The sequence below is a fragment of the Candoia aspera genome, chromosome 16 (assembly GCF_035149785.1).
Source record: "Candoia aspera isolate rCanAsp1 chromosome 16, rCanAsp1.hap2, whole genome shotgun sequence".
In the NCBI taxonomy this organism is placed as follows: Eukaryota; Metazoa; Chordata; class Lepidosauria; order Squamata; family Boidae; genus Candoia; species Candoia aspera.
Genome location: NC_086168.1, coordinates 8077579 through 8098402, shown reverse-complemented (window position 1 = coordinate 8098402; position 20824 = coordinate 8077579). Strand labels below are relative to the sequence as shown.

General features: G+C 46.8%; 1 protein-coding gene across 10 annotated transcripts in view; it reads right to left on the bottom strand.

Annotated features, from left to right (window-relative positions):
- Positions 1-20824, bottom strand: part of EHMT1 (euchromatic histone lysine methyltransferase 1) — an 87677-nt gene that overhangs the window by 17427 nt on the left and 49426 nt on the right. For 8 of the 10 annotated variants that reach the window (XR_010068791.1, XM_063316398.1, XM_063316403.1 and 5 more), the window contains 9 exons: positions 19184-19264; positions 12857-12977; positions 11153-11284; positions 8527-8672; positions 6248-6391; positions 3955-4181; positions 3152-3325; positions 1568-1650; positions 501-607 (listed from right to left, as the gene is read on the bottom strand). Coding sequence is in view for 9 of the 10 variants with exons in the window: in XM_063316398.1 (XP_063172468.1) it covers positions 501-607; positions 1568-1650; positions 3152-3325; positions 3955-4181; positions 6248-6391; positions 8527-8672; positions 11153-11284; positions 12857-12977; positions 19184-19264 (1215 nt within the window). In the remaining variant the exon portion in view is untranslated. Of the gene's footprint in view, positions 1-500; positions 608-1567; positions 1651-3151; positions 3326-3954; positions 4182-6247; positions 6392-6853; positions 6913-8526; positions 8673-11152; positions 11285-12856; positions 12978-19183; positions 19265-20824 lie in introns of those variants that run through there. The other 2 variants (XM_063316399.1, XM_063316405.1) reach the window with 2 other exon arrangements.

Sequence of the window (20824 nt, the reverse complement as noted above, 5' to 3'; positions counted from 1 at the left end):
GAAAGGAGGATGATCCAAGTCATCCTTAGGGAGGTGGGGATTTGAAGGTGGCTCTCCATGGTCCTGATCTGCAACTCAAACCACTACACCACCCTGGCTAGAATGAACAAAGCTCACTCTTTCAACCGACAGCCAAATTGCTCACTTCCATGCAGAAAATCCAAAACAATCTACTTGATTCCACTGCCCAGAGTTGAAAAAATCCTCCTCAACCTTTGAGCCAATAGTTGGGGTAAGCATTATGGATCTAGATGAAGCATCTCATTTTCTATACAGTTACGAGTATCTCTGAGCCAAATGGTTCATTACTACCACCAGAGGCTTGGAACCTGCAATACGTTTATTATGCCTTAGAACAAACTCAGCAGCTGTTTAATGAAAGAAACCGGCTTTCAACGTCCCTGCAGGTTGATTAGGCTCTCTAGGAAAACTGCTCAAGAGGGGAGCTGCCCCCAGGCAGAAAAGACACCCCCCACCAATTTTTTCAATAAAGGATGAACCTGAAGCAGCATGTGGCAAATGTCCACATGTCCCGACTCGGCCGCTGCATGAAGAGGCGTTCTTTTACTCTGGTGCTCCATTTTGAAGTTGGGATCAATCCCGTCCACTGGGCAAAAAAGGGGCAAACGAAACAAAATGAAACCAGTTTTCCTTGAGTTATGGAGAGGTAAGTATTACAGGAGGCAGAGAAGAGCAGGGACGGGTACATGGGTCCCCTGGATGCTGTTGAATGTCGACATCCAGCAGCCCCACCATGATGGTCAATGATGAAGGAAGCTGGGAGTTGAGGTTCTGCAGCCGTTAGGGAGGGGACACCCTCTGCTCCAGGAGGAGCTCACAGCATGCCTCTTGAGTCTTAGCACTGCTATGAGATTAGACCCAGTGCCATCAGAGGCTGACAAAAGCCTTGCCATAGCCCTCTTCTCCCTCTAACAGGCTTGAGTTCAGAGCCTCAACAAGGCAAAAGGGGAACAGAACCACAAAGAAGAATTCATGGGAAATGGTCTGCATCAGCATCATCAACAGCACAGAGCAAGAAGCTTTCTGCCAACCCGTAACTCACCAGTCCTACTGCTTCTCAGTCCCCCCACTACCACCTCCCTGAGCTTCAGCAGAAGGAGCATTCACTTGAGAAGGGAGGAAGAGAATCCAAGATCACATTCTTGGATTCTCTTCCCCACCTCCTTCTGGAGAACTCTTGATTGCTCTCCAGCGAATACAGAGAAGAGCTTCAATTAAGTTTAAGTTGGACTGGCACTCCTCTCAGCCAGTCCTTGGCTCAAATGTTCTCTTGCAAAGCATCTTCCCTTCCTTTGTAGGGTCCAGCTTTCCTCAACCTGGAACCCTACAGACAGACCAGGAGTGCAACTTCCACAATCCCACACTGGTGCAGCTATGGGCCAGGCTGGATGATAATTACGAGGATCATAATTCCACCCATTTGGAGGATACTGTGTTGGATACACACTACAGCATCAAGCCATCCTAAAGGTCCCATCCAACAAATCAAGAATACCTATTAATTGCAACATGTGTTGTTAAATCTGGGGGAAGGAATCTTACTTACCCAGCATAAGGAGAACTTTCTGAAGCTCCCCCTGCCTGGCTGAGAAGTACAGCTGCTTCGAGTGAAACCGTAATTTCTTGGGTCTGCGGAAGGCGGAGGAAGAGTTACCCCAAGTGGGTATGGTGGAATGCCATTTATGTCCTCTCTCTCTTACTTTACAGGCAGTCCTCAACTTATGACCACAATTGGGACTGGAATTTCCACCGCAAGTCTTCGCAGTCATAAGTCAAGTCACCATGTGACCAGACCCGATTTTATGGCCACTTTTACAGCAGCTGTTACACGAATCACCACAGTAGTTAAGAAAATCCAGCTTCCCCGGTGGGTGTTTTATTTTTGCGGGAAAACGGCAAAAAAGTCACAAAACGTGATCCCGTGACACTGCAACCCATCGTAAAAGCGAGCTGGTTGCCGAGTGCCCGAAATGCGATCATGTGACTGCGGGGGGGTGTGACATTTTGCAACGCTCAGAAGTGCTTTACAGGCTGTAAAGTGCCCATTCCGAGGCCAACAGAACTTTGGACCACCATTAAACTAACGGCCGTAAGTCAAGGACTACCTGTATTAAAAACACAAAAGAGTGTCAATTCCTCACTGACTTCTTGCATAGAACCAGAAATGCCTTTCTGGATTCTGCCTGCTCTGGAATTGCTTGCCCACAATTGGAAAGCACAAGGCAGCTAAAGCTATCCAAGGCACTGCTTGCTAATCCATTCCACTGTGGGTGGAGGGCTCTGAAATTTCTGTGACTTTTCCCCCTTTCAGGCTCTGAAGGCTAACACTTTCAGGTTGCCAGGCCCAAGGACAGCTGAGCAGTAGCAGGAGCCCTATGGATATAGGGCCTGGTAGGGTGGGGGACCTGAAAGATTGAGCAGGCTGTATGGGAACAAAGTGTAGGGCAAGAGAGAGAAGAAAAGGAGGCCACAGAGGTGGAGGACAAAGTCTTGTGAAGGATCTGCAGCATGTTTCTGCCTTCTCCACTCATTGCGTGGAAAGAAGCTTCTGGTTTTGATATGGCCCCTCACCTTCCCCAAAGAAAACAAATTAAACACAGGGAAAACATTCTCATTTCTCTTGAGCACCAGAAAAGCCCTCTTTTCTCTATCTTATTGTATGCAGCATATCTTTTCTATCTGCAAGAATATCAATACGGTTCCTCTGCTCTGCTGAAACTAACTTGTTTCGTAGCTAACGGCCACTCTGCTATTTTTGACAGAACCACCCCATTTTATTGCTGAAATGTACTGAGTCTCCTCTGCTGGAAACGAGGAGCAAACAGTTGGAAGCCGAGCCACAAAACCAGAGTGTGAGCAATGGGAGAACGGTACAACTCCTTGATCCCACCACCCCACTCAAAGATTTTCCCCTTGATCCCCACCATGGGGAAACATCAGTATTCAGTTAGCTTAGCTGGATTGGATAAACTTAATCAGGGCAGCCTGGAGAATGAGTCAGTGCAGGTGATTTTGACCTTCTGTGATGCAACTAGGACCAGAGTCATGGAACAGAAGCCCCAACCAACTTAGCTGCTCTTGTGAAAGTGTGGGAAAGGTCCCCTGTGCAAGAGTAAGTAGTTGTTCTTACTTTTCGGAATCCAGGGCAATCAAGGCACTCTCCAACGTTTCTTTCACAGGCCCCTGGGATACACCAGTCGGGGCTGGCTTAGGAAACGTGGATGTCCCAGCCAGATCAAACATCTCGGTAGACAAGCTCTCAGACCTGCCTTCTTCAGGTTGCTGGGTTCCAGGCCCACTGAAACTGAACCCAAGAGAACAAAATCCCACCATCAAGCAACACACACCTTTTTGCACAGAAGCCCGGAAAAGGGAAGTCTTTCCAAAGGAGGTGGAATAATCCTCACCGGACTGCAAGAAATTAATTTTGAGACCTAGCTAAGCTATCTACCCCGACTCTTGCTTTAGAGGTGCAACAGTCACGCAGAGAGGCTGAGCTACAAGAACTCGGCCGGCTACTTCATTTCTAATTGCCGGGATGGGAGACACAGGCCGCCATCTCGCTACCTCTCCTGCCTGTTCAAAAGCATCCTGCAGCTGAAAACTACGACATCTGGGGAAAGGTTCAAAGCTAACTCTTCACGCTAACTTGCCAAGGCTGGTCTGCAGCTGATTGCTGTTGCATTTACCCTGCAGCCTCCAAATGAAATTCGTTGGTCCCTCCTGACAGACGCGATGGCAGGTCGGTCCCTAAACTCTTGGCTCCTCTGATTCTCGTTCCAATTTATGCTTTAGGGAGGACAACCAACCACCAAGGACAGGGTCCCACACAACTTTTCAGAAAGAAGGGAAACTCCCCTTACTTGAACCTCGCATCCCGTGGAAACAAAGCCTCAGAGAGAACTTCTCCTGGCAGCATCTGCTGGGGCTTACCTCCCAGTCGTCGTGTCAGCCTTTCCTTCTAAAGCACCTGGTTTCTTCTGCTCGAAGGTCAGCAGGAGCATGGAGGTGGTGTCCGCCTTGGCCACAGTAACTTCTTTCGCCTTGGAGGCCTCCTCCCCACAGTGGGGGCAGTAGCTCACGCCTTTGACGTGGGAAGTGCATTCCTTGTGGAACCGGTGAGAAATGCCACTTTCCGGCTGGCACTCCATGAAAGTGCCCTGGAAGAGGATGCAGAGGGCAAAATAGGCAGGGGCTAGAGAGCACCGAACAGGCCTTAACTTGGAGAGGTAGAAATGGGTATGAGTCTCAAGCAGGGTGGGGGAGGGAGAAACAGGGAAAGATGGAGGGCTGACCCTACTGGGGGGCAAAAAATGGGAAACTTTAGCCTAACACACTCATTATCTCGATGGTTAGAAAGGGCCTCCTAGATCACTGGTTCAACCACGAAGGATCTGCAGTGTGGGAGGCAGCTACAGTCTTCCTAACAGATGGCAATCCATATTCTGCTTAATCACCACCAGCGAGGGGGAGCCCAGAACTTTCCCAAGAACACCAGTTCTCTGCCTTGGTTTTGTCAACCTTCGGATGGGAGATGAGCAGAGAGAGACTGGATAAAGCCAGGGTGATGTCTGTCGACCTAGCAACAACAGCCACAGAACCAATCCAAGACTTCTACTCCTGGGCTTTCCATTCCTTGTGAGCTAAGGCCCCTTCTGGTTTTATTCTAGCTCTGCTGTTGTCTTCTGGCATTTCGAAGCAGTCAAGACTTGGCAACCAGACTCCAGAAACTTCATCTTAGTGCTCTGGCGCCAGCAGTTTGGCCTTCACCCCCCAAATGGAGAAAAGCACTTTAGAACGCCTCAAAACAGACGCACCTTGTAATACTCCTGGCCTAGAGAAAAAGTACAACTAGACTTAGCAATGAGTCAAGTGCCCTGATTTTTTTTTTTTTAAAGTCCACAGATAACATTGAAGAAGCCTTTGAAAGCCTGTATCCTGGGCACTCTCTTGCCTTGAAAAAGTGGGAGAGAGGGGCTGTTTCATTCCAAAAACACATTTTAGATCAGGTAGGCAGCACTGACGTCAAACCCCTTGTGCCCTGCATGGCTGAGTGTGGAAGAGGAGCTGGGCCCAGAAGCCAGGCCTCCTCATTTCAACACCGATGCCCCCAACTGCTAAATAAGACGAGTGAAGTGCCTGCAGAATTACTGCGCTGCAACACAACGGACAGAAATCACCTTTAAGGGCCATGTGGCTTTAGAGGGAAATTCAACCTAGGAAGGAGAAATTAGCATATGTTGGCCAGCATAGGAAACTGAAAGCAGGGCTGAAACCGCTTTTGGTCTGGTCCAGCTATTTATAAACCTACCCCGGTGATGCAGCTAATTTTAGATCCTCAGTTTAACGATCTTGATTTCTTCCAAAGTGTCTCTTTAGACAGATACGTTGCATGACTTCCTTTGTGAAAAGCTCAATCAACACAGCTCCCACCCCATCCTCATTCTGTCCTAGGCCTCTTCTCCTAGACATCTAAAAAACTAAGGAGCGCCATGTCATGGCTGGGAGGAATAATGTGTTTTTAAAGGGGAAATTAATAATAAAATAAAATAAAATAAAATAAAATAAAATAAAATAAAATAAAATAAAATAAAATAATAAAATAAAATAGTAACTATAATCAGGAGGATGCACAGCCCCCCATCCCAATTTTCTTAAAGCGTCAAAAGAAGGCCCTGCAATCAGTGCTACTGGCTCAAGGGGCCCTAGCAGGTTCTTATTCCTATGGAACACACTGAGCTGCTGAATACTAGATCTCAGCTTTGAAGTCCAGTCCTGGCTGCAGCACTGACCAATCAATGCCACAAAGCTTTGTTGTTGTTGTTTTCCTTTTGATGTGCCCAAACCCAGGAATCAAAGCTTCCATCTTGGCTTTCTTTCCCCCCCACCAACTTGTTGACTGTGGTGGGCTTTTTCCCCTACACCATGCCCCCAGCTGGGTTCAAAATATCCTGCAGAACAGCTTGTCCTGCAGAATACCACCCTCTTCCAGAAAGGAAGTGTTGAAGGACCTCATTTTAGGAGGACACCTGCTTCCACAGTGCTTGGGCACCCAGGGATCATAGCCAGCATCCACCCAGCCTGCCTACATTCCAGGAAGGTTGTTGTTGTTTTAACTGTTCCCCAAAGAAAGGAGTAAACAACAAGGCAACTGTCTCCTGCAAAGAGGCAACAGCATTTTCCCCACTGGCCGTCCAGCACCAAGGTTCTCCCTTTGGATGCTTACCGCCACACAAAAGAAACCACAGCCTGGACAACACTGATGTTTCACCATCCTCCCTCTGTGGTCCTCACATAGCACCAGGAGCTGGACTTTGTTAGATGCACGCATCAGCTCGTATTTCAGCACGCGGTTGGTGCATCGGCTCAGCTGAGGGTGGGGTGGGGTGGGGAGAGAGGAGAGAGGGAAGAGAGATTTCTGGCTCGCGCACGTGAAAGAGAGAACCGAACAGATTCCTCTGCCCTGCTGTGAGCATTGGGAGCCCTTTTGCACAACGGCCCTGGGCAGGGAGCAAATCCCACGAGCCCCAAGCCAATTTGATACCCAAAGAATGATACATTTTGGGCCACAACCTGTGGAAGCTGCATCTTTGCCTCTCCCTTGGCTGCCCGACGGAAGACCGCGCCTTGCACAAAAGAGTAACTTATCCTAATTAAAATGCAAAAAGTCGCCCAAGGAAATGGATAGGAAAAGGGTTGTTTCTGCTCAGAGAGATTCCACATCCAAACTCTGGTTGGCTTTGTTAGAGAAAGCAGTTCCTTCTTTCTTTCTCTTTTTCCTCCATATGCTGGAGAAAAACCTGTTTTTAGAAAACTCTTCTAGCCTCCCCACCCAAAATATTGAGGTCTCTTTCGGGGGGAAGGGGCTTATCCATGTTCTTGTTTCACCAGCTGGTAAAGAAAAAGGTGTGAACTGAGATTAAAGACAGGGAGCAATCTAGGAGGTTCTATCTTGAACAGCCAAATCACTAATGCAAGTCACTTCCTGATGCTACTGCTCTGGGTTGGCTTTTCGTTCTAATATCCTTATGCTAGTGCAGAAAGCAGAGAGATTCTCTCTCCACGTTGCCTGGCCATGTCAACTTCTGAACTAAGACAGCTTTGGATTACAATTCCCATGATCTCTCAGGACTGGACATTGCTGGCCGGGACAGGCAGAAGCTGAAGCCCAAATCATTGGGAGGGTAATAGGTTGCCCAACATATTTAATTTTTCTAGAATATTTCATTCTTCACTTTAGCTATGAAAACACCCCTATGCTGGTTGATGACCATACTAAAGATTTGACTTGACTTGACAACACCCCAACTCTTCACCAGAGCCTCTTTTCTCCCCAGTTCAAAAGCTGCCAACCTGAGAGTCCAGAAAGCAGTCATTCCAGCTTTTTAACCCTATTTATTGCTCCACGGAGAGGTCATCCTGGTTAGAAAATCTCCTGGCAGTTACTTCCCAGCCATAAGCATTGATTAGCATTTGATTATCCCAGCAGTGGCTAATTGAAACCCTACAGGAATAAGCAGCTGCAGCAGCAACTGAGAAAGTCTTCAGAAGCAAAAGATGACTCAGGGGCGACAAAAGAGGAGGTGGCCTACTGGGGAAACCCAATGGTAAGGCAGCAGGAAGAATCAGAAGGTACCAGAGACCAAGAGGAAGCAAGATCTAAGAAAGAGCTAGAAGGACCAGGAAAACCCAGTGAAAACCCATTCAAGATCACAAGGAGAGAAAAAAGGGTTGATGGACATTTTGTTCCATTGCACTTCCTGCACTAAGATTCCCAGCCCATCCAATCACACCCAACTTCTCTCATTGCACCCTGGTTGTGAGTACACTTGCAGGTGCTTTCTATAAAACAGCCATGCCTCCACACAGGGCCGTGTTCCAGGAAACAGGTGAACTTCAAGCTCCTAACAGCAAGTAAATCTTAACTTTCCCTTCATGAACTGTGGTTTCCTGTTCTCTGTGTCTCACTTGGAGTGCACCCACTGTCTTTTGCCTCAGTTGGGATAAATGCGGTTTGTTGGCTAGGGTCTCACCAACTTGGTAAGCCATAAGTGAGACTTGACAAACCATGACTACCAGGAATTACATAAGGCACTGAGCCAAAGCTAACCAGCCATACCCAGATTGTGCTTAGACAAATGGGAGGCCTCAGTCCATGTATCAAGAGATTCCAAAGTTGTGTTCTCTATGATGTGTAAACCCCACCGCTGCATCACACCCACTCTGAAAAATTCTCAACAGAGGACAACAACGAACCACAAGACATGCAATGCACCCCATTTCTCTCACCACCAGAAGTGAAGGCTTTGGGAAGCTCAGGACAGGCTCGGTCTCCTAACAGGTGAACCCATCCCAGACCTGGGACAGGAGCTCAAATGTCTGAAGCACAGGCTCAAAGTCCTAACACAGGACCAAACATCTCCTTAGCACATGCAGGTGAACCAGACACTGCCAACAGTCACCCGTAAGTAGCAGTAGAAGAGGGGAGACATAAAGGGACATTACCTCCTTATCCACACTCTCTGTGGCCATGCACTGGTTATTGGCTAGCGTGGTGATCTCCCGGCTTTTGGGCGTTTCCATGCGGCAGCTGCAGAGAGGCACTTCCTGAAGACTGTCTGTTTCCATTGCTCCAGGACCATTGGAAAGACCTGTAGGGGGACGAAGAAAGACACACAGATTCCTACAGAAGGTTAAGAGAGAGAAGCTCATCACACACTCCCAAAGAACCAATCTCCTAATCAATCCGCAACAAGACAGGACTAGCTGGTTACCAGCTAGCAAAGTTTTACAAAGAGAGTCCCAAATCATGAACATGGGAGAATCTGGATGGGCTACTACATATACAAGAGGGAGAATGTACCTGGGCTAGAAGGTTTGCCCTTCTGATGGTGCCAATAAGCATGATTCCTGAACAGTTCCTAAGACGTTCATTTTCAATCTTCCCAGGCTTTACCGTACAGGAAGAGTATCAATGCATTTTTATTGGATAACTAAACAAGTTTCAGTAAAGTGTAATGATTTAGGCATTGGAGCAGAACGGAGGAGGTCACCCTTAGCTATGGAAGCTCACCTATGACTCTGGGTCAGTCTTAGTCCAAACTACCTCATAGGGCTGCTGTTAAGGGGAAAACAATGGGAGAGAGGAAGGGCTGGATGGGATTCTAGCATGCCAGCAAACAGGTAATAAATAATGGACAACTGTTGCTTTTAATCTACCTAGAACAGCTTTTATGCCAACATCTACATGGTGAATAGTTTTAAGAAATGAGCAAGAGATAAATCTGAAGAACGAAGGCATTCCTTTGCGAATGGTCAGCAGGTCGCTTAGAAAAACAAGCCCACCACCTTGACTTCAATCATAACAAGAGATTTGGAAGAGCTGACGAGACCAGTGTTTAAGGGATGTTCAAAACTCAGCTATGAAGGTGGTGCCCCGTTAGGAAGACCAAGAGTGCATCTGTTAAGCACATAATCCCCATACTGAACTGGCTAGAAGTTTTATTCCTTTTTGGGTGGATTTCAACCAGTCTAAGATAAACCACACATGGGAACAACCCGTCCCCCTTGTTTCAAGATGACTTTCCCTAATCCTAATGAGGCAAAGTATTTCAACCCCTGGTCAATGAAGCCACTCTCTCCCTCCACATCTCTGCACACATCATGTCCCAAGTTGAGGAGGAGGACTGAAACATTAATAAGGAAAATCACAGGATAAAGGTGTTTCTGGATAGCAACATAGGACACTATCTCTGCTGCTGTCCCGGGAGAAGGGGGGAATGGCTTTATCCGAAGGACGGTGGGGTTGTGGGACATCCATGCTGCATTCACAGTCAACTATGCATGTTAGAAGTTACAGAAGGGAAAGGAAGGACACTTTGATGGCACCTTGTAGACTCTTTACGGTGAAAAATGTCCCCTTGCTCCATATTCTGTGAGACTCCTCTTTAGCTGCGTTGTCCTCCAGCTGTCTGGAGTTTACAAGACTTGTTGTCCAATATATTCCAAAGACGCAAGGTTGAAGAACGTTGCTCCAAGGTGCCTCTACTGAATCGACACATCCCCAGCCTTCCAGAGGGACAGGAACATGCTGTCTTCTGATCTGATTTCAGCCCAGCTATCAGAGCTAGATACGGGTGTTTGGCCTGCTACATTTGACATCAGGCAATTCAGAAATCCTGGGTGCTGCTCAGAACGGGTAAACTGATCCATTATTTCCTGAACCAGGAGCAGATCCTCAGCAGCTGCTGCTTGAAGTCAAGGCTCCCCATCGCAAGGTGGGTGCCACAGTTTCTCAAAATCAATATGCTTTGGCTTGCCAAAGCTCTAACAGGTGGGAAGGGAGAGAGGAGAGATTCTTTGCCATCGTCTTTAACAAGAACCAAAACCACCGTGGACTGTGGAATGGAGAGTTTGCTCCATCTACTAATGTGCCAAGTGAGTCCAAAGGAGAGCCAAGATTCAGACAGGTAAGCTGAAGGGTCAACAGGGAGAGGGGATTTCTGCAGCTCAGGTGGTCCTGGAACATGACCTGGTTCTCCAGCCAAGATGGCGTGCGCATGGCAGAACGTGTCTCCTGCTTGAAGATCGCAAGTGACACTACCTTGGGCAAGAGCAAGAGGTTGCTGTTGGACCAGCCAGGTTGAGCAAAGCTATTGGGAAGTTCCGCTGCTCTGCAAAAGTACCCAAACTCCAAGGAAGCCCACGGAAGGTCATGGAATCTGAACTCTATTGGGCAGGAAAGGCCACTCCTGGTCAGTGGAGAAGCCAAAGAGAAGAAACCAGAGCTGGAAGCCATCAGGAGGCACCATCACTGCACTGAATGGCTCTGTGGCATCCAGACACAACCGAGTCCTTAACATCTGAAGTGTCCTCCAAACAGATTCTATTTCCTACATCCCTCCTCTCTCCCTAGGTTGCTGGGCCAAGTGACCTACTACTTCCCCCCTTTGCCACTCTCTCCACTGGATCCATTTGTGACACACTCTCTCTCTTTTCAAGGGACGCCAGCCTCCTATCATTCTCCTATTAGCAGCCACCAGGGGGCATCGTCTTAATACAGAGAAATGAATCCAAGGAAACAAAGAACCAAAATGGTACATGGCCATATTTAGAAACCTGACACACTCACCTTCTGATTGCGAAGACAGAACTCCCTTCACTCGCAGATCCAAGGAATGCAGAGGCACCTCCATGTATTCCATGTTGTTCTCCTGCCCAGCTGCTTCTTCACTCCCCAAAGGGGGCTTGTAAGATTCAGAACCTGGGTTTAAAATATATATAGATTGAGAACGCCAGGAAAGAACTATGCATGTGTCTCTCTCTCTAAAGGCCACATTCATCTCTAGCAGACAGTAGGCAGGCTACACCCGCTGAAGAATCAGTAAATACAGATGCAGAGAGAACAATTAAAATGCAACAGCTGGGCCCACTGATCTCTTCCTCTTCTTGCCCGGATTGGGGTAGATCTTCTCCTGTTGCACAGTGGAAAGTTGTTAGCTACCAGGAACATAAGCAAGGGAAGCCTGCCTTTTCAGAGACATCTGTCTGCTTCTGCACAGCACTAGCAACAGAAATTTGCCTGGCACAGAGAGAAGATGGAAGGAAAGAGCTGGGCTCCTCTTGGCTCATCGTACCCTGATGCAAAAAGCCTGAAGAGCCAAGCCAGACTAGACAAGCCAATCATGCAGAAGGAGGTGAAGGGAGCAGAAGACATCTGGCTGAATGCAAAAAGGACTGCTGCATGCCAATCGCAGGCTCCTGTTGAGCAAGGCGGAGCCTGCTAATGAAAACTAATGTGTGGGAACCAGTTCGCACTTCTTCTCCATTTGCACTTCCATCTCTCTCTCTCTCTCTCTCTCACACACACACACACACTCACACATTCCAACACACACACACACAAACACACACACACAAAGCCCTTCACCTCCCTGCCACACAGGAATAAGCAAAGCGCATATCATGCCATGTCACTGGTCACCTGCCCCACCATTTGCCACGTCCTTCTGCTCAACCCTGCTGCTATTGGCCAAGGAGAAGGGAAGAAGAATCCCAATGACTGTGGGGAAATAAATGGCCTAACTACACCTCTTTTTTAAAAAAATTATATTTTAGCCACCGCCCAGAGGGAGTGTGAGAGAGGCTGAATAAGACTGGAGCGCAGAACTTCTGCAATCCAGAATCAGAGTTTAGCAGCCCATGCACTGAGAACAAAGAGGACTTTGCAGGAGGAGGGCTGATTTTTGACCTGGGGATCACCTCCATTCCTTTCCCATGGGGAAATGATCCTAGGTATTCAGCTGTAGCCCAGAATCATCTCGAGGACCACAACCCGCTCCTGAAGGAGGAACAAGCAAAGCAGCAGCTTCCCATCTCAGAATGAGAACATCCAAGATTGGGGAAAATACAACCCCGCCCAGCCAGTAACTTCACCCAGAAGTATCAGCATGGCCAGTAGAAATACTGATGGACGGAGCCCCATTCCAAACTGCACCTCTGGATACAGCCATTCCATCTCTCCTATTCCTGCCTGTGCCTTGGAAAAGAGAGGAAGCCCACACTGGGTGTTTCTCAAGTTGCTGGATTAGTCTCAGGGGCTTGACCCTGAAACCTGCCCCATAAAGTAAGGGACAAAAAGGTTCATCTCTGTCTCACAGCACAGAAGGAACCACACCGCAGCCAAGATTTGAGAGGAAGGCAACTTCCTCTCCAGATGTTCTCTCAGCCTGCATCCCCACGCCCATCCTCCTGGAGAGCATCATTAACCACCCTTCCCTTGGGGTCTCCAGTAAAGAAGGATTTAAAAGAAAAAAGAGTAGTCAAACTCCATTACCTAACATATTGGCTCTTTTCTTTTTATTTCTCCGCCTCCGTTTTCGGGTGGGTTTCAACCAGGGACTCTCTGCTTTCCCTTTCCGTTTCATCATTTTCTTCTTGAGGCTGGATTCAGAGCTCTGCAAAACCACAGGAACCATCTGGTTTAGGAAAAGGAGGCCTGGCCTGCCATTACGCCATGGTTACTGTGGTCCTAGTTCCCCCACCCCTTTCTTTAAAGTGGCCAGAATCAGAGGAGCACAGTTTAGCGACATTTAGCAACAAAGCTGCTCCCTGAAAGATCACATAATAGACAACAGAGGCCAAGGATTCAATGCTGGTACACTGCAGGATAGAACTGTAAAAAAATAACAGCCCCATTTTCTTAGCAAGTGTGGCCATCCAGCTTTTCCCATAGCAGAAAGAAAGAAAGAAAGAAAGAAAGAAAGAAAGAAAGAAAGAAAGAAAGAAAGAAAGAAAGAAAGAAAGAAAGAAAGAAAGAAAGAAAGAAAGAAAGAAAGAGCATTCAGCCTATTGAAATGCTAAGGTTAATTCATTTGTTAAAAATTACCAGTTTAAGCAATTTGACTATCTTCTCTTAGTCTGTGTGTTTTTCCCCCAGCACAATACATGCTATAACAGAAGCATATAGCATTGGATGATTTTACTCCTAGCTAACAGTGTTGCATTTGTTAAAATATTTTGCCCTGCCTTTCCATCTGAGTGCAAGGTACCTAAAAATAAATCAATTATTAAAGAAAACCACAAAAAAGACTGACATAGCCTTTCACCTTGGCCCTATGCAAGATACCTAGCTATAGATCAAGAACAATAAATACACACAGATTTTGGGAAGAGGAATATGAAGGTTACAGATAGTATGCAGGTCAGCAAATCTCAACAAACCAGAATCAATAAAAAGAACCCAGTTAAGAAGATAAACCAGATCACAGGCTGGCTTGGACCCAACAGTCCTGGCTTAATAGACCATAACTTTAAAAGCACAAGAGATGGACTCACACGGGCATCCCTTGGCCCTTTTGGGGAACTTGAACCTGGTCTGATTTAACCATAATTCTGCCATTATGTCCAAAATGGAAAACCATTGTTTAAAAGGATCCTGGGTTAGTAAACTTACCTGAAACCACAGTATGCTGTTCTGGGCATTACATGTCACAGTGGCTCAGTAACAACTCACAGAGAAAAATATTTCAATAATGGGTCAAAAAAATCAATGTGACATTTGGAATTTAAGGAGGAATTCAGCTAGGGAGGCAACTCAAAATTACAGCTTTCTACAACCAGGATCACAGTCAGAACATATAGATGGAACACGTGGATCCGGCATTTCAAATTTCAAGGCACTGGTTTAGAGAAGCTAAGTTATGTTCAGACTCCTGTAGAAAACACACTGAAAGAATAGCAAGTTTGTTATTATATGCTAACAGAGAAGGGTTTTGTTCTGTTGCTGCTAAACAGGAACTCTTGACGATCTACTGTTTCCAAAGTCCCCTGCCCACCTCTTCAACAGGATCTCTAAGCACAGCTAGTGTTTTCAGGCTGGAACTGAACCACAGTCATAAATAACAGAGGAAATCTAAGCCCAATGGGCCAACTCAATTTGTCGCTAGATAAAATTCACCTTCTGGAAAAAAAAAAAACCAACAACTCGAATTTGGAGGTTTCAAGAAGAGCTAACAAGAGGAAAGAAGTTTATCTTTCAAAAAAAAAAACCCTTTAACTGTTTTGCTTCATCACACTTGTTCAACCTGTTGTATCAAACTAAATTGCACTCACTCTTCTATCTGCCTTTACAACTGCAAGGAGAAAGCTGTAATCAAGAATAAGCCAAAGAGAAAGAGAAGTGGGGGGGGGGGAGACAGAGAGAGGGAAGAGGGGGGAAAAATAGATAGCTATAGAGGTTATCGTGAAAAACCCAGAAACTTACTTTTTCATCCTCAACCTCCATCTTGTATTTTATTACCAGGAAGAGAACGCATGCACATTTCTGCCTTAACCATTACAGTATCCTGAGCAGCTCTTAGAGAGGGCAAGGGGTAATCATTATTTCAACTCCAGCAGCAAAACGCTTGGGCTGGCCATGGAAATCAACAGATTTTTTAAAAACATGCTTAACTCTGCAAAAGGATCGCCGTAGAAATATTTTCCTAGTTCCCTTCAAAACCTCTTTGGTGGTAGGCCTGCTGTTAGGGAATCCCCTGGAAGTCTAGCTGGATTCTCTTCCCTCATACCAACTCAACCATTTCCTAATTGTCTCTTGAAGAGACCCATCTTGCGGTCTGCTTTGTAACTCAATAATGACAGCCAACTGCATTGGCCAGTTGAGTTGCAGGTTCTTGACTCGATGTGGTTCCTACCAAAATGAAACCATTTCATTCTGCTGCTTAAGCCAACCATTATAATAAGACCCCAGAGATTCACTTGAAGAGGCATCTTGCCCTGAAAGGCGATAGAAGCAGGCTTTATTAAACAAATGAAGAGGGTTGGGAAGGGAGAAGAAACCAAAGGCTTTGTTTCTATTCTTGATGTGAGAAGAACCTTTGGAGAAGCAACTGAAAGGAAGACTTAGATCAGACACCACAGCTCCACTTGTGTTATGCCAAGACCCTTTAATGGAGAAGAGAAGAGCCTCAGTACACAGGTGATGTGCTGCAAATGGAGACAGTCTACCTTCTTTAGGTCAAGGGATGCTCATGGCTAGAAGGAAGCAGGAGATGAACTACAGTCAGCACAATCCTGATTGCAAGGAGTAGAAGGTCAGGGTCAGGGTCTGAGGTTAGCCCAACTAGGAAGGGGTGGGAGCAATCCACACCTGGGATGAGTGCAGAGTGACCAATTACATTCAGAGCTAGAGATGTGAGATGTCATGTCTTCTAGAGACAAAGGAGGTTTGCTTGAAACACAGTCTCCCTTCTCTAGCTACAGGATCCCTGAGAGAGCAACTTTCTGCTCAAACTGTAGCTACCTTCAAACAAACAGAAGATTTCAATTTACCACCCACCTCAAGGACAGAAAGATCCAAATGTCCTTCCGTCTCCTTAGGCAAACACATAAATTCAGTATTTAATCTCTCTTTCCCCATGGTGTTCCCATGAATGCAGACTCTGCTCATCATGCTAAGCCAGTCTTAGCTAATCTGGATGCCCTCCAGGTGAATGATTTCCGCCTCCCTTGAAACCTCTTTCCCCAACCGTATCATCTAGGTCTGCCAGGATAATCCTGTTTTCAAATCAGAGTCTATTGTATAAATTAGCATAGTAGCTTGGTTTGCATATAACACTAAGCCTTCATGGATGGTATGCTGTAGTAAACCACATGGCTTACTGCTGTGTGCAAACCAGGCAACTATCTCAAACCATCAATGAGAAGTTAAAACTTCCTCGGGGGAGATGGTCAGTGATAAATTTGATTGATTGATTGATAAATAAAGTGGAGCTCTACTTCTCCTCACACAGCTTAGTGGATTGATCAAAAAAACGAACAAACCCAGCTCATTGGCTTAATCAAACTGTAGTCTGTAGTCACACTACAATCACATTGTAGGGAGCTCTCTAAACCACAACTGAACTATGATTCATGGTCATGGATTCAGAGGGATGCTTTGCATCACAGTTTGTCAGTCTTAACTTAATGGGAAGCTTTATTGTGATCAAACCTGAGTTATTCTTTAAGCCATGCAGGGAACGGTAACCTTGGCAACGTAACTATTAACTCAGTTAGGAAACAGACAAAGAAGAGTTCAGTGTGCATGCATCTCCCAGAAAGATAGGTTGTTTCATTGATAAAGCCATTGCAAAATTAATTTTACTGTTATGTTCCATGAACTGTTTTGGCCATATATTAATATGTGAAGATTTAAGATAGTCCTCGATGTTTAATTTTTTTTAAAAAAACAGTAAATTAAAAATCCTTTAAGAGAAAGCAGTCCAACATCTGAACACTGAGTCTCTTACACCAGTTAGGATGATTAGTTCTTGCCCCATTCCTTTTGAAGAATTGATTTTCCCAGAGCTGCATTTTTCTATGGTTTTGTCTGGTAGTCATATGATAGAAACAATAATTATTGAATTTTAATCACTGAGAGGTCAAATAACTGCATTCGCAGACGGATCTAAAACAAGCCCAGGGAAGCCAATGTATTTTAGGGCTACTTTCATAAGGGATGAGCTAACAGCAAAGACCAAGGCTCCCAACCTATACATTTCCTTTCCTGAGAATTACCCTCACTGAAATCCAAGGAACTAACTTCTGAATGGCTATACAGAACATAGTTATCCAAGACTATAATCTGATGCATATTTTCTTTGGCCTAAGTCCTACTGAACACAGGTAGGTTGACTGTAGAAAAACTACGGAGAGGACTACACCACGCTGCCTCAATGCCTATACGGGTTTGTTTAAGAGTAAGTCTTGCTGAACACAACGGTACTTCATTGCAAGCCAACATACGGAGAACAGTGCTGTGGGAATCTGAATGCAACCGCGTTCTGTGCTACTCTTACAGGAATGTGTGTGCTTCCAGACAATCATTGGAGTAGATCTACCGATCTATTGCACTATCAACGTGGGTGTCTGCATGGGGATGTCAAAATCTGCAAGATGGTGGGCACGGCGCCTCAACTGAGCCATGCCCCTTCTGTACAGACTGGGCAGGACTTCTACTGGGACCTCATCTTGTGGATTTTGAAACACCCTTCCCCAGTGAATACCACCAGCCACCAAGGATCCTCAACTGAACAATCCACCCCAAGTGAGCACCACGGCAAAGCAGAGATCCCCACTGAATACCACTATGTCCAAACCCAACGCACGCCTTCATGACAAAACCCACCACCTAAATCAGGAATTGACTATTTTTTTCTAACCTCAGCTGCCCCTATCCCCAAAAGACCCCGAACCTTGAAAGATTTCAGCAACTTTAATACATGACGACATATGTTAATGCAGGGACAGTGACGTGGTCATCTAGAATCTGAGGCCACCTCCTGCTCTACTGCAATGAAGAAGAAGAATGGGCACAAGGAAAAAAAAAACAGGGGTCTGAAATCCAAGCCAGAATTCGCAGAACAGAAGAGGAAATGTAAAGCACGTGGGAAGCATGTCTAGAATCGATGGGGGGGACGGGTAGAGAGAGATCCAGCATCCACCTCTCCTACCAATCTTCCTGCCATGAAGTAAGGGGTTGCCATATACAGGTAGTCCTCACTTAACAACCATTCATTTAGTGACCATTTGGACTTAGGACGGTGCTAGAAAACTGACTTACAGCCAGTCCTCACACCTACGGCCATCACAGCGTCCCCGCGGTCATGTGATCACGATTTGGGCGCTTGGCAACCGGTTCACACTTATGACCATCGCAGCGTCCCATCGTCACGCGATCGCCATTTTTGACCTTCCCGGCCAGCTTCCGGCGAGCAAAATCAGTGGGGAGCCGCGAGATTCGTCTAACGACCACGTGGCTTGCTTGACGCCCACAGTGATTCGCTTAACAGCTGCCGCAAAGAAGGTCATAAAATCGAGTCGGATTCGCTTAATGACCGCTTTGCTTAGCCACCGAAATCCCGGTCCCAATTGTGGTTGTTAAGCAAGGACTACCTGGCTGCAGTAAGCACAGAATCAATGCATAAGCCAGCATTCCCCAATCTGGGATCCTTCAGGTGCAGTAGCCTACAACATCCTATATCACTCTTGCCAGCACTTCTGGCAGGGGATGACAGGAGTTGTAGTCCAACACGCACCAGGCAACTGCCTACTGGTAGGGCTGGGGGGGGCCCATCCTGGTCCACTGAAGCCCAAGAATCTGAGCAATGGCTCCCTACAAGCAGCAGCAGCAGCAGCAGCAGCAGCCTTGCCTTGCTTCCTGCAGAACTTGGCCCGGGGCAGGGTCTGTCTGGGCCACGTGCCTGCTTCTGTCCTGCTTCTTCCAGCTTTGGCCATGCCTGTCTGGACCGCGCCTTGGTCCTGGCACCTGGCAACCAAGAGCAGACCCCTGCTGAGGCCTGACAAGAGAGCAACAAACTTTTATTGAAGAGACGGCGGGCGTCCTCCGCTGCAGCTCCCTCAAAACCAGCAAGGGGGAGGGAAAAAAAGGCAAACGACACAGTCTGGTCGCAAACCGGATCAGCGGGGGAGGGAGGGAGGGAGGGAGGGAGGGACGGGGGGAGGGAGGGATCAGAAGCAAACAGAGTGGTCTTGCACAAAGAACGGAACTCCCTCGCAACTGGAGGCTGGGTCACGGCAAGCCTGGATGGCGCTGGCTTTCTCGCCATCGTCCCTTCTCTGAGCACTGAGTGAGAAGAGGCGCTCAGAAGACGGCACTCACCAAGTCCGACTCGTCGCCGTCTTCCTCTTCTTCGCCAGAGTCTGCGGAATCCTGTTCCTCCTCGGATTCTCCGTCGACCATCTGTGACAGCCAAAGAAGACCGAGTGAAAACACAGAAGGCCACACCCGCTGAAAGGATCAAGCAAACTGGGTTACACCGGACCAGACCTTTCGGCTGTGAAGTCCACTACCCTGTATCTTGCCTTACAGTGCCTCTGCAGAGTCCTGGGCAAGGAAAGATCTTCCTTGTTCCCTGCTCTCTCCTTCTTGGCAATGTCAGGAACTGGACTGCACATGAGCAAGGGTGCTGCGCCCTGGAGCTAGGCAGAATCCATTCAGCTCCATGCCACCTGTGGCCCAAGTTGCCATCTTCAGGTGTCTGAGACGGCACGTCTGCCAATTCTGCTGACCCTATGTGGCCCCAAGTACCTGGAGGCACCAGAGTTCCTATCCTCTGTCTTTCCTGACAAGCGAGCCCAAAATAGAGGGTCTTTCATGTTATCTGACACTTCAAGCAAGTCCCAGACTCAGGTTCTCAGGTTGCCTCCAGATGCTCTCTTTAGGTTCTCCAGATCTAAGAAAGAGCACCCTTTAGCCTTCCAACCCTGAGCCTCATCTTTCCCCAATCTGGCCAACGGTCCAGTGTGATGGAACCCGCACATCGACAACACACAAGCGTTAAGCTGGAAGTACGAATGTACTCTCACTGCGGACAATGAAGACCTGTAACAACACAGAGCATGTCCACTCTGCATGTCAACTACAGACTTTCCATAAGACTTTATCATATATGGTGCTTTTAACATATTAAGCTTGCAGAGGAAAAGGAACGAGAGCTAGAAAGAAAAAAAGTAGTGTGCTTTTTTTCTCCCCCTAATATAGCAAATTTCCAGTTTGCTCATAAAGTCTCAATTTGGGCAAGGGGGAGCATTCTTTTTCAAATGCCTACATGCAACCCTTGAAAAAAAACAGGTACACAAACTATCGTAACGAACTTAAATAATAAATACCATAGCAGGCAGCTGCTACTAGTCACTAGAAAATCAGTTATATATTTAACTCCGTTTCATTTGTAAAATTCATATGCAGGTGCTATGATAACGTCTTCAGGATAGTGCTGATTCCGCTGTGGAACATACATTTGCTCCCTCGCATGTCCTACAATGCAAGACGTGAAGCCAAGCTAAAGGGATCGCCTTCTTCCCTTAGTGCATTATTTTCACCATAAATCATATGGGGCAGATTTTCAACCCATGGCAAAAGATTTACAAGAGACTGACAAGCCTTAGGGCACCATCATCTGATCAGCTTACGACCTGGCAGCAGATTGGCAAAGGGTGCCAAATGCCGAGTCCTGGGGATTTTGCATCTCAGGAATCGGCAAAGAATACCCTTGCTACGTGAGGAGTTGGAACCTACTGTATGACTCCCTAAATTAGCGCAGCAGAGCAGAAAAGGTTACGTGCTCTCTGCATACCGATAATGCCTCAGCTAAAATGGGGGTGCTGGTTTCGATAACCAAAGAATTAGGGAGGTGGCAAAGGAAATCCAAACTGCAAACTAAGTCTTAGAGGGCACTTAAGCCAGTCCCATGTTCTCACATGCCAAGTCTAAAATCCTCCAGAGCAGCGTTCAGATCAC